The 14,008-nt window shown below is 41.2% G+C and overlaps 1 protein-coding gene and 1 long non-coding RNA gene across 5 annotated transcripts in view; one reads left to right on the top strand and one right to left on the bottom strand.

The window, feature by feature from the left end:
• Window positions 1-1,223, bottom strand: part of RAPGEF4 (Rap guanine nucleotide exchange factor 4) — a 291,866-nt gene extending 290,643 nt beyond the window's left edge. For 2 of the 3 annotated variants that reach the window (XM_047722177.1, XM_047722176.1), the window contains exon 1: window positions 935-1,222. Coding sequence is in view for 2 of the 3 variants with exons in the window: in XM_047722176.1 (XP_047578132.1) it covers window positions 935-999 (65 nt within the window). In the remaining variant the exon portion in view is untranslated. Of the gene's footprint in view, window positions 1-934 lie in introns of all 3 variants that reach the window. The other variant, XM_047722178.1, reaches the window with a different exon arrangement.
• LOC125095735 (uncharacterized) lies at window positions 476-10,146 on the top strand. 2 transcript variants are annotated; one of them, XR_007125934.1, is made up of 4 exons: window positions 476-836; window positions 2,204-2,427; window positions 2,990-3,147; window positions 7,967-10,146. It is a non-coding gene; the product is annotated as an uncharacterized LOC125095735 (long non-coding RNA). The 2 variants fall into 2 exon arrangements; XR_007125933.1 differs by having other exon boundaries at window positions 483-836; window positions 8,140-10,146.
• The last annotated feature ends 3,862 nt before the right edge of the window (window positions 10,147-14,008 follow it).

The following is a 14,008-nucleotide window of genomic DNA, read 5'->3' as shown; positions in this document are numbered from 1 at the left end:
GCCGCATCCAACTCAAAAATTCAGAGGCAGTTCACTCCGCAAGATCTCTCGCTCAGTTCTTAAAAGTTCAGATGCATCACCTTTTAATCAGGGTAATAAAGTATAATTGCTAACATACTGTGTAATGTTTACTGTTAAACCCACAATCTGGACAAACAGAAAATTAGGCTGTCAGAGCCTGGAAACAATTGCAGCCCGCAATTACATCGGGGCACCCTCCTCATATAGAGCTGTCGTCGGGAGTTACAGTGCTTTATGGTTTTAATTTTTTAGAGTAAGGGTCTTTCCCTGAGAAGCTGGTATTCAGAAGAAGGCGGTCTCCCGCGTGACCTTCCTAACACAGCCCTTGAGCAAGCGGCTGCGGGGGCAGGAGCTGAGAATTTCAGCGAGGCACTTGACAGCTCCGCTGGGTCCCTCACACTTTGCTTTCAGGAATAAAAAAGGAATGTTACTCCGCACCTGCCTTTCCCCCTCACCCCTCCTTAAAACTTAAATTACATTTACCCCTACGGTCTGAACACCCGGAAGAAGGTACGAGGCTATTCTGTCCCGTGATGCCAAGGGAGAAAAACCCCCCCACCCAAGAGCGCAGCCCCGAGCGGCGGGCCGGGGGCGGGCTGGCGGGCGCGCGCGGGGGGGCAACAAGGTGAAGGAGGGCTGGGGGGACTGCAGCGCCGGGCGCTGCCTCCACACCCCACTGCCCTGCATTTTCTCCACCACGTGGAAGAATCTCGTGCGGGTGGCGCCCACGGGAGGCGGGGGTCCCGGTGCCACCCCCCCCCACCCCTCACTCCTCAGCCCCCTCCCCAGCGCAGGGCCCGGCCGGCTGCTCCCAGGTGAGGGGCCGCGGCCCGGGCGGTAGTTCCCGCGGCGGTCTCAGGGCAGGGGCAGCGCCGCAGAGTCTAGGCTCGGCGGGGGGCCCTGCCGGAGCTACCTTTTATCCAAGCAGGCGATCCACTCGGCTGAAGAGGAAGAATGGGCAGCGTGCGCAGCGACCATGTTGGGCAGCGGCGCGCGGTGTCCCCGGCTGCGGCGACCTCCCGCGCTCGCTTTGCCTCTGCCTCCGCCTAGCCCGCGGCGCGGACCCGCTCCTCACGGCCCGCCTCGCGACCTGTACGGCGGCGACGGGCCCGCCCTCCCAGCGGGCTCCGGCGGCCTTCAGGGCGGGGGGCCCGCGAGGGAGGGGACTCGAGGGGCGGGACGCGGGGACCGGGAGGGCCCGAGCCGCCCGCCCGCCGCCGCTGCACTGCGGCGCCCAGGGGGTGGGGAGCCCCGCGGTCCCGCCCGCTGCGGGGAGGGGACGAGGGACGACCCTGCGTGGCCCGCCACCTGCGACAGGTGATCGCAACGTCTCGGGGAGACCTGGGCCGCGCCCCTCACCTCCGGGCCTGAGAAGCGTGGACGGAGGGAAGGCGCCACGCGTGGGGAGGGGGCGAGGGGGTGGCTGTCAGAGTATATATTTTTCATACGGCGAATGCCACTAAAATGGCTGCTGCCTCTCTGTTTCCTTAGAAACCCGTTAGTCTTCCTCAGCGGTTGTCAAAACTTGCTGGAGGTTTTTGCTCACCTTTCCCGTTTCCGCTTTAAAAATGAATGAAGAGGAGGTTACCGTGGCTTGGGGTGGGAATACCTACACTAGTCACCGAGGGTGGAATCCAGGGGACAGTTTCTCCTGAAGGATGAGGTAGGGCTGGAATGGAATGGAGAGGCGGTGGTTGGAAGCAGGGAAGGGAAGCCAGTGGGCTGCAATGGTGATCAGTGGTGACTGAGGGAATGGTAAGCCCAAGCCTCTGGCCTTGAGCCCGGGACCTCCCGGGGCTTCCATCACCTGCATGATGAAAAGAAACACAGTTAAGAATGGGGAGTAGTGGAGCCACAAGCAGAACTGAGGGTTCTGGGAAGGGCCTGCAGGATCCCAAAGCCCTCAGGTGAATTTGGATGGTTGGCCCCACATGTCACTAGGGCCTGTCTCTGGTAGGGAGCGCACAACAAATGTTATGCCTAGAAGTTGTTTGCTTACATTCTGACAAAAATCAAATTAAGCTCTAACACTTATTTAGGAATTTGGGGACAAGTTAAATCTTCTGGACTATTGCCAAACGCTGTTTATATTTATGGTGTGATTTAGGGGTAGATAATGGAGAAAGAGACATAGCATAGCTAACCTCACTTTGGTTTTTTTTCTCTTCTGCCCTGCTCTCAGTCCCCTGCTCAGAGAAGTTTCCAGAGGATTGGAGAATGAAACAGCAGGCGCATTCTGGATTTCTTTTATCCTAATAAAACTCCTCCAAAGAATTTGCCGTTTTCCCCTCTGCTTAATAGCCAGGATCTGGTTTCAGACCTGCCCGCATATTCCCTCAGCAACCCTCCCTGCTCAGTGCTTGTCCCGGGTTGACCTCCATCCTGTTCATTTCTATCATGTTTTAAGTAAGTAATATTTAAAATGTTATAGTATGCAGAGAGTATCAAATGTATTTCTGTTGTTGTTGTTTTTTAATGAGAGAGGTATGAAGGAGGAAATGGGTCTCCTGTATTTATTAAGATTCATTTATAAAGAGCTATTGAGAACATTTCAACCAAATGCTTTCTCAAAATGCCTTCACTCAGAGAATACATGTAAGTAAGGAACTAGAGGGAAAATGACTTCATATGACGTGTCATTACCAGAGGTTCTGAGTTGACATAGTTTTTGGCCATAATACTAATAATAGTCATCATTTATTGAACATCCACCAAGCGTTAGATGCTATGCAGAGTTCTCTACAAGTGTTATTTAATCTTCAGAATGTTCTATGAAGCCAAGCCAGAAGGACACTTGTCCAAGGCAGTACTCCACAAAAAGGGACAAATATCTCTGAAAATGTAATGAAACACAGTACATTGTATGTATCAGTACTTTCAGGGAGAGTATTGATTGGGTTGCAAGGAAGACACTGATGAGCTACTTGGAGTGGGAGTGAGAGTTCAAGGATACTAATGTGTATTCCAGGGAGCATGGAACATCAAAGCCACTATTTTCTCTATGGGGAATCTGCCTTTCCTTGAAATAGAAGTTGAAGAATTATTTAAAGAATATTCTTTCAAGGGAGCAGCAGTTGGATCATTGGTTTACCCAGAGCCCTCACATGTCCCCACTCAGCCATGGTGGTAAGTACCAGTAACTCCAGTATACTCACTAGCACAAGGACACTAAGCCTCAGGAAAGATTGATAATTTGCTCTCAAGAGCCCAGCTGCTATACTGAGGGTTCTTGAATCAGATTTGGGTCCCAAAGCCCTTGCACTTGGAGATGGAGTCACTGGTTCAGTCAAAAGAATGAGAATAGAAGACAAGTAAAAAAATGATGCCCAGGTGAGAACAAAATGGTTTATAATTTTGTATGTAAAAATAGGGAAACTTGTGAGGAAGAAAGATAGAAGAAACCCTTTAAATGTCAGGAATAAATTTGCTGTTCTACAAATTACTCCTGTAGTCTAAAAGGGATTTGACTGCTGGTCAAGAATTATAAAAGTAAAAGGAGCTGTTGCATGATCATCCCATTAAGAAGAGGAAGAAAATAAGGGATTTTTTTGGTTTTGTTGGGAAAGGCAAAAAACTGGAGAATATTTATTCTTTTTCTTTCTTTCAGAGAATGTAAATCAAGCCAGACTAAAAAAGACCACATACTTTGTGATTCCATTTAGATAAAATTTCCAAAATAGGCAAGTCTATAAAGACAGAAAGTAGATTTGGAATTGCCTAGGTCTGGAGGGTATGAATGGGGAGTGACTGCAAATGGGCCCAAGAAATCTTTTTTTGGAACTGTAAATGTCCTAAAATGGGTTGTGGTGATGGATGCACAACTCTGTAAATTTAACAGTTATTGAGTAGTGTATTTTAAAATGGATGAATTTTGTGATATGCAAATTGTATCTCAAAACTGAAAAAGTAAATAATAATAAAAAATAATAAACCTGTCTGGTAGGAGAAATAAAAAGAACATGCACTGATCTTTTGGAGGAAAACAAAGAAAACTATAGGAGAAAAAGTACAGTTGCCCATAATTCTACCACCTAGAGATAATAATTTAACTCTAATACTTTAGTGCATTTTATTCTGAATTTTCTTTTTTAAAAAAGTACAATCACATATACACCCATAAAAATATGCATATAACTAGCTACTTACATTCAATTATGTATATAGTTGACCCTTATACCAAGACAGGGTTAGGGGAACAGACATACACACCACACACACCTCCACCCTCTCACCCTTGCGTCCCCAAAACCCCCATCTCCGTGCGGCCAAATCTGCATATAATTGTTGACTCACCAAAAACTTTCCTACCAATAATCTACTGTTGACCAGAAGCCTTATCAATAGCAGTCAGTCAGCTCACCTGCATTGTGTATATTATATGTATTGTGCACTATATTCTTACAACAAAGAATTTCTTTCTACTAGAAAAAGAAAAAGTTATTAAGAAGATCATAAGGAACGGATGCCTGTGTGGTCCAGTCGTTGGGCATCCGACTCTTGGTTTCAACCGGGGTCGTGATCTTGGGGGTCATGGTCTTGGAGGTCATGAGATCAGCTCTGCCGAGGCTCTGCCTCGGGCTCTGCCTCAGTGCTCAGCATGGTATTTGCTTAAGACCCTCTCTCCCTCTCCCTTTGCTCACACATGCATGTGCATGCTCTCTCTCAAATAAATAAATGAGTCTTTTAAAAAAAAAGAAAATCATAAGAGGAAGTACATTTACTGTACATCTGGATTTATCAAAATAAATCCACATATGAGTGAAACCCCTGCAGTTCAAACTCATGTTGTTCAAGGCTCAACTATAGATAGACAGAGAGATACATGCATTCATACAAACTTGAAAGCATTATTTTATAGCATAAATTAATATATAATAGTGTATATATTATATAATGGTATATATAATATATAATAATATAATAGCAATATTATATTTTATAGCATTATTTTATACTTTTTCTACTTGGAAGGGAAAAGTGCTGTACATATTTAAAAATACCCTCATTAGGGGCGCCTGGGTGGCTCAGTGGGTTAAGCCGCTGCCTTTGGCTCAGGTCATGATCTCAGGGTCCTGGGATCGAGTCCCACATCGGGCTCTCTGCTCAGCAAGAAGCCTGCTTCCCTCTCTCTCTCTCTCTCTGCCTTCTCCTCCGTCTACTTGTGATCTCTCTCTGTCAAATAAATAAATAAAATCTTTTAAAAAAAATACCCTCATTAAAAATGTAATAACTACAAAATATAATTTATTTAAAGTATCTTCCTTTGAGGCCTGTTTTTTCATTGGCAAAAAATATTTGTTTAATCTTCTTTCTATAGATTAGTGAATTCTTTTTCTGTAAGAAAGCTGAGATCTTCACTGAAGATCTCCAATGAGATGAGAAAAAGTTATAAGACCCAAGTTCATTAATGCCAGTTATTACTAGTTGTAGATCTTTGAGTGAGTTACTTAATGTCCAAGTTCCATTTTGTTCACCTGAGCAGAGGTCCAAAATTAGGAATTTGAGAGACAGTCAAGATTAAGTTGTAGCTCCATTCTCTACTGTTTGACCTTACATGAATTACTTAGTCTAAGACCCTGTTTTGACGTCTGTAAAGTGGAGACATTAATGGTATTATGCATGAATATGATGATAACAGGATTCAGCATAAGTTCCAGGCACATAATGTATGCTCTATAACTCTTAACTACCGGTGTGATTATTAATTTCTGTACAATCCAGATAAATAGCCTCTGCCCTCTGAATTTCATGGGAACCTGGTGACAATCAATTGAGATCTGTTATACTAAAGGGTCTTGGCATCTGTTAAATATGAATTTTGACTGTGTGGGATATAAGGGAAGATCTGCCTCCACAAGAAACACTAAAGTTTCCTGAGGACTATTTTAGACATGGTCTCACAATCTTTTCTCCATTCACTCTATGTCTACCTACCTCTGTCATTCTTCAAATGAGAGCATGGTCCCCATGCCCTCAACTTTAGGGAACTGTTCTCTAAGTGGCCCGTTGAAGCCCTTCTTTTCCCCACTCCTGGTGGTAGGAGTCATAACACCGCTCTCACCAAGAAAATACTCCTTATGAAATCCTCCTTCAGTTTCCACTTCCTAGGCACTTTTATTTCTTCCTTCAGTGAGAAGTTGTAGACTCATGAAACTGGTCTTTGGTATTTTCATTGAAAGCCTGCGTCTTAGCACCTCCCTCTGGAATTGCATATCTATCCTATTTCGGTGCCCCAGATGAAACTTGAATTTAGCATCTGTGACAGGCTAGTGAAAATTGAATCAAGCCAACTTCTTTTCCATACCTTCAACATTAGTGCCTATTCAACCAACACAACTGCCTTTTCCAGGCAGGGCTATTCACCTGGGAGCTGTAAGGAATACCACACTCATTAGGAAAGTGTAGCTCACATGGTCTCTTGAGCTTTCTGGAAAAGAAATGCATAATTAAAAATAACTGACTAGGAGAGGCCAAATTTGTGGGTTATAATAAAATTTGTGGTCTTGGTTTAAAACTTCTCAAAAATTGGTCAATTTGAAGGAGGTTATTGGAATTAAAATCTTAAAACAACAATAAGCAGAGATAAGAAAGTGGCTAACATTTTGGTTATGATAACATAAAAATTTTATCAATAAGGCAAAGTCATAAGTGACCCATATTTAGAAGCTCAATATTAGGCTTCTTTGTGAGTTTTAGAAGCAGAATTGTTTATTTTTGGTATTTGTATCATTATGGCATAGAAGGGCCAATTAACAAGGAATTAGCTATTAATTTTAATTGCATTTTAGATATATTCAGTCTGGGGGCACTGGAATTAAGTAAACAATGAAATATGTAAAACAACGAAAAATTGCCTTGGGGATTATCTAGTGACTGCCTTCCAGTTTCCAGATTCAGAGTGAACTAATGTAAAATTTTAAGTTGTCAGTTTTTATATTCCCTAAAAAGAGGCTATGTGCAGTAATAGTCTTCTGTTTTACTGAAAGGTAAATTAAAGTACACAGCCAAGAGGCATAGTTAAAATAAACCTTCTTGGAAAAAATATTATTGAGAGTTAAAATTTATGACTTAGTTATGGAAATAAGTCCTAAAAGAGAAGAAAAGTCTTTTGCTCCAGAAGTAAAATTATATTCTAAAGAAGCATACTGATCTCTGTAAAGAAAACTGGCAGTGATTTCTATCAGTTCACTGAACCCCCTGCTTACAGAGAATTGCCTGTGAAAGAGCTTGAATCCTCCACCTGGCCCTTATTTTCAGAAGGGACAGTTCCTCTGCAACCAGAAACTGTGAAAATCATTGGTAGGCGAATTGCTCTGCTCTAACTAGGTGCGGAACTAATCAGGTTTAGCACCACACCAGAGCTAAAGCCTTCCTTACCTGAACAAAGGCCACCTTATGTGTGGAAGTGTTCCATATGCCACTTCTTCAAGTTGACTTGGTAAAGTGGCAATCACAAGCTTCGGTAAATAGTTTGGAGGGAAGAAAATGTCACCATGTGACAACATTAGTCTTAGGCCTATTTTCCAGTGGAGTAAATCTATTTTGGTGAAATAACAAGCTGCCATTGCTTTTTGATATTATGTGAGAGAAGCATAATATATTATCCAACTCAGAAAAATCTCTGCCTTTGTTATTATACGCATTTTTCACATTAATAGGGAAAATTACCATGAAAACAATTTCAAGTGAATTACAGCCACCTAACATTTGTGACAATCTCCTTTTCATCTGTAATCCAACGTGGGCTCCAGCGTATTTCAAAAATAGATTATATAGTGGATTCCATAAAGAAAATAAGTACAGAAAAGAGAGTTTGTGACTAAAAATCTTATTGATTATATTAAACCAAGAGCATGCAGAACTTGAAGGAAGTAAGACAGAGGGTTTTCATTTAAAAATTTTGGCTGTACAATAAAATAATAATGAGTTAAGCTCTTTTGTTTAGGTGCACCAATTTTCACATAAAAAAATATGGTAGTGCCACACTACTAAAGAAGATACATTTACTGGCATTTCTGGATTAGAAGTACTAGTTCAGTTCCAGAGGCAGAAAATAACTCAGGAGGCTTAGGAAGACGTCAAGAAGAAATAACTGGATTCTTTGCTGTGTCTCTGCAGAGCAAGGGGGACCATACCCTTTCAACTCTTCGAGTTTACAAGAGGGAGATTCCAACTCTATCAGCCCTTCCTCTGCCTGATAGACCAGAGACTTCACAGCCCTGATTCTGTCAGCTCTTCAATGGAGCTTTCCCTTCAGGTGAACCTAGGCCTGGACCTGTTTGTGATAGGTGTGTCTGTGCCTAAGAAAACGGCACTGCCATCCTCAGTTACCTCCCAAAAGACTGTAGAGACAGGACCCTTTTCATTTCTTTACACCATTAATTCATCCAGTCATTTAAGTCAGTAAATAGTCATTGAGCTCCTACAAATGTGTCAGGCACTATACTAGGCACTGAGGGAGGAGCAGAGAACAGACAAATACCCGACTTGCATGGAATATTGTAGTGGGTAAAATAAGATATAGGCAGATAAATATATAAATATAGGATCTGTCCAGTGGGGATACTCTGCAAGGGACAATTAAGCAAAATCAGAGAATACAGAGATGATGAAGGGGATTCTATTTGATATAAAGTAGTCAGAAAAGACCTCCCTGATAATGCAACGTCTGAGCAGAGCACGGGCCCATGTACACAACACCTGTCTCAGCCTCAGCCACTGGCTTTTCTTGGCTGTTATAGCAGCTAACAGACTCCATGCAGACCCCTGTGGTTTCTCTGCCTGAGGACCACAAGCCACAGGTCTAGAATATCTGACTGCTCTCCCCAACCCTCTCCAAACTCAGCTGAAATGCCAAGCCATAGGCCTTGCCTCCTGAGCAACTGCCAATGGGGCTAAAGGATGAAATACAGAAATGCAGAGGATTTAATTTCCCCTGAATGAACTTTGACCAGAGGGAGACAGGAGATTGGATATTCTGGGCAGATAAACTTCCTCTTCTTTTTTCCCTCTGATGGACTGTTCCAGTATATGATTTCTCCATACAGCCTCTCTGAAGTCAACCTGTGTGACCAAACCTATTTGCTTCCCTAGTGTTATAATTTGGACTGCATTCCCCAAAAGATATGTTGAAGTCTTAACCCCAGTATGTTATTTGGAAAGAGGGTCTTTGCAGATGTAATCAAGTTAAGATGAGATCATCAGGGTGGAGCCTAACCTAATACAGCTGATGCCCTTATAAGAAGAAAAGACAGGACATAGAGGGAGAAAATGGCCATATGATGACAGAGAGGAAGACTGGAATGATCCATCTACCAGGCAAGGAACATCAAGGATTGCCAGCAAACACCAGAAGCCAGAAGAGGCAAGGAATGATCTCCTCTACAGTTTTCAGAGGGCATGTGGCCCTGCCAACATCTTTATTTTGGATTTCTAGCCTCCAGAACTGCAAGACAATAAATGTCTATTGTTTTAGGGAGACCATGTTCATAGTACTTTGTTACAGCGGCCCTAGGAAACAAACACACTAAGTTACCAGCTATGTTGGATTTACCTCCCAAATAAAGCACTAACAGTCCATGCCTGAGGCTCTGTTTTCCAGAGAACTGTGACTGTGTCAAAGACCTGAATAAAGTGAAGGATGGTATTTGAGGACAGAGATTACAGACACAGGGAAGATAATCCAAAGGTGGCAGCATGCTTGATGTGTTAGAGGACCCGGAAGAAAGCTAGCGTGTTTGGAGAATGAATAAGGAGAAAAGTGCCAAGAGATGAAGTCAAAGAGGGAGCCAAAGTTGCTATCCCTAGGGCCTTATGGACCACAGAAAAGACTTTGAATTTTTTTAACAAGGTATTAGTGAGATGTAATTTACATATAGTAGTAAAATGAACAAATCTTATGGATATGGTTTTGTGAAATTTTTTTTACACATTGCTCTGGTTTGAATATGCCTCCCATTCATGTGTTAAAAACTAATCCCCAAGGTGATGGTATTGAGAGGTGGGACCTTTGGTAGGTGACTAAGTCATGAGGGCGGATATATTATAAAAAAAGACCCAAAAGAGCTCCCTTGCCTCCTACTACATGAAGACAAAGGAAGTCCGCCATTGGAAGAGGGCCATCACCATCCTGGCACTCTGATCACAGATTTCTAGTCTCCAGAACTGTGAGAAATAAATTTCCATTGTTTATAAGCTACCCAGTCTCTGATATTTTGTTATAGCAACACGAATGGGCTAAGACATGCATGTATAGCCCACTGTGACCACCATCCAGGTCAAAATATGGAACATTTCTATCACCCTGAAGACTTCCCTCTTATCTTCCAGCCAATACAACTTACCATTTCTGGGGGAACCACTATCACTTTTATCACTAACAGATTGGTTTTACCTGATTTTGAAAATCATGTAAATGGACTCATACAGGATAGACTGTTTTTGCTCAAAATGATGTCTTTGAGAATCATCCAAGTTGCTGCACTATGCTTCACCTGTTTTTATTGCTGCATAGTATTCCATCGCCTGTGTCACGTTTTGTTTACCTGTTCTCCTGGTTATTTGGAGTTTAGGCATATAATGAATGAAGTTGCTAAGAACATTTATGTACTCTTATCTTTTTGGATATATGCAATCAGTTCTTTTGGTATAAACCTAGGAATGTACTTTCTGGCTCTAGGTAGGTCTTTGTTAATTTTATCAGTTTTTCAAAGTGGTTGCACCACTTTATACTCCCGCCAGCAATGTATAAGAGTCCAGTTACTTTACATCCTTGGCACCACTTGGAATTGTCAATCTGCTTAATTTTAACCTTTCTGTTTTGTGTTTTTGTGTTTGTGTAGTGGTATTTCATTGTGGGCTTTAATATGCCTTTTCCTGATAACTAATGATGAGCTCCTTTTCACAAGCTCATTAATCACTTAGACATCTTCTTTTATGAGGTGCTTGTTCAAGTCTTTTGTCCATATTTCATGTTTTTGTTAAGGCCACATCCCATTTCCAAAATCTGCATTAGTTAATCTATTGCAATGTATTAAATTAATCTATATACTGACAGCTAAAAGCAACAAACTTGTATTATCTCACAAAATCTTATGGGATCAGGAACCTGAGAGCAGCAGGGTTGGGTTCTGGCTCAGAGACTCAGGTTGCAGTTGAGTTGTCGGGCAAGATTTTGTTATATCAAGGCTCAACTGGGGCCAGAAACTGCAGGTCTAAGCTCACTCACCTGAGCTTCATTGTGAGTAAATGTATGATTTCTGTTAGGCTGGTGAAATGTTGAAAAGTTTAAAGACCCTCTACCACTCTCATTGACCTCTGGTGTCCAGGATCTTAGTTTGAAAGAAGCCATCTAAAGGAACAGATGGTGGCAAAGAAAGACCCAAAGTCCGCCAACTAGTTGACAGGGACAGGGCAAGGAAGAGGTGTTAGAAATCTAAAAAGTATTCAGGCCCAAAGAAATGTAACTGTTTGGAATGACTCATTTTCATTAAGCTCTCATTGACTCACTAGGAGTTTAAAAGAATAAATCATGGCAGAGTGTTTCTAGTCCTCCATAAATGGTCATTTGATCCAGCCACCTCACCTGTGGAAATCTATGCCAAGATTAGAATCCACTATATGGAAAAAACTACTCTTTGAAAGCAACTTATTAGAAACCTAAATTATGGAATTGTTAAAGAAAGCACGTATTTCCTCAAAAGTTACCAGGAAATTATTAAAAGTGGTTGTTGTGAGTGCTTAACATATAATATTATAGGAAATACTTAGGATATAATATTAGGTGGAAAACTAGGTGAAAATGATTCAGATTATCCAATGAAAATTATTGCAATGTGATGTCATTTACATATGAACATAGGAAAAAAATTGGGAAGGAAGAAAAAAGTATAATATCTGTATTAGAAATGATAGGGTAATGGGTAAATTCTCTCCCTACTTGCCAAATTTTCCATATATTTTTATAACTTAAAACATCTAAGATTACCAATTGCCATCAAACTTGAAATTTGATAAAAATAAGTTAAATATAAATTATCTAAATTGTTCCTAGTTCATTTATTTTCCTCAAATTTTAATTTGAAATTTTCAAACCTACAGAAAAGTTATAAAACTAGAACAATAAATGCCTATATGCCTTTCACCAAGATTCACTAGCTAGTACCACATTTGTTTTATTTCTCCATGTATAATACACACACATATTTTTTTCCTGAACATTTGAGAGTGAGTGACAGACATTTTGAAACCATGGTCTTAAATAGTGCAGCACGTATCTTCTAAGAAAAAGGACATTCTTCTACCTTCTTCTACAATTATCACACTCAAGAAACTTAACGCTGATACAATTCTATTATCTAATATAAAATTTATGTTCCAATTTCTCCAACATACCAAAAAATAGTCCTCTTTTTTGTCTTTATTCTGCTTTACCCAAGATTCAAAGATCACATGTGGCATTTAGCTATTATACCTTTTTAGTTCTCTTTTAATCTAAAGCAACTTCTTCAGAGTTGTTTTTTTCCAATTCCTTCATGACACTGACATTTTTTTTAAAGATTTTATTTATTTGACAGAGATCACAAGTAGACAGAAAGGCAAGCAGAGAGGGGGAAGCAGGCTCCCTGCGGAGCAGAAAGCCGGATGAGGGGCTCGATCCCAGGACCCTGTGATCATGACCTGAGCCGAAGGCAGAGGCTTTAACCCACTGAACTACGCAGGTGCCCTGAGACTGACATTTTTAAAAGACTCTGGGCCAGTTATTTGCAGAATATCCTTCAATATAATAGTCAATGTGTTTGACTTTCCTCATGATTAGAAATTACCTGAATTTCTTGGCTAACATCAATCTTATTTTGTGTTGAAAGATATTACTCTTTCCAATGCTGCCAATATTTTCCTATCTCATGAAAATGGAAAATCTTTAATGTGTTTTTTTAAAAGATTGTGCTAATATTTTTGAGGGGTACAGTATTAGTTGGACTCAGATATAGGTATCTAAACTTTATCATTTCATCATCTAGAAAATAGTAACTAAGACTATATAGTTTAAGAAAGCCAAGCACCTGTTGGGGCACCTGGGTGGCTCAGTCGTTAGGCATCTGCCTTTGTCTTGGGTTGTGATCCCAGGGTTCTAGGATGGGGCTGCGTTGGGCTCTCTTCTCCATGGGAGGCCTTCTTCTCCCTCTCCCACTCTCCCTGCTTGTGCACTTGAGAGCCTCTGTAAGTAATTTCTAGTTCCCACAGTAGAAATTAGGGATCTGTCTGCTTTTTAACCCCTTACAGCTTGACTAAGGAATGTTTCCTATTCTTTGTTGCCTTGTATTTTAGGCCAGTCTATAAGCCAGACCAGGAGTTGCTTGGTCATAGAATTAAAGATATTGGGTTGCAATTCTAGAAAATAAAACCATTTGCTGATTCACTGCTCAGCTGGGGGCAGTCTGTGTGCCTTCAAAGTGTCTTAGTAGAAATTTTGATTCCTGAAAATACCTGATTACTAGACTAAACAAGCAGAATCTAGGCAGAGGCAAGTCTAAACTTCATGCATAACATCACCTATCAAGGCTGCCAATAAATCACACAATTCATATAAATAAAAAGCTATGGCGACAATGTTGTCTGAATCTAAGTGTTTCTTATTTGAGACTTAAAAATCTGGGTTATATTTCTAGGAACATTCTACTGAATGCATCCATAGACATTGACTTAACCCAAGTGATGACGGAGTTTTTGAACCTGGGCCATCACTCTTACCTCACTTGCCCATGACACTATTGCCAATGAATCACAATGTTCGTTTCTATCAGCCTGGACACTGCCTTAGAAAATTTCCCAACAGAGCATTATAGGCAACCACTGATAATAATTTGGAATCAACGTATCACATAAGATCTTTATAACACTGAGAAGAAATAAGATAAATATCATCTAGGTTTTAGCTTCTCACCTTCACCTGCATATATATGGTAGAACAATGCTTCTTATGAAT

The sequence above is a fragment of the Lutra lutra genome, chromosome 3 (assembly GCF_902655055.1).
Source record: "Lutra lutra chromosome 3, mLutLut1.2, whole genome shotgun sequence".
Lineage (NCBI taxonomy): Eukaryota > Metazoa > Chordata > Mammalia > Carnivora > Mustelidae > Lutra > Lutra lutra.
This window is presented reverse-complemented; position numbering and strand designations above follow the sequence as displayed.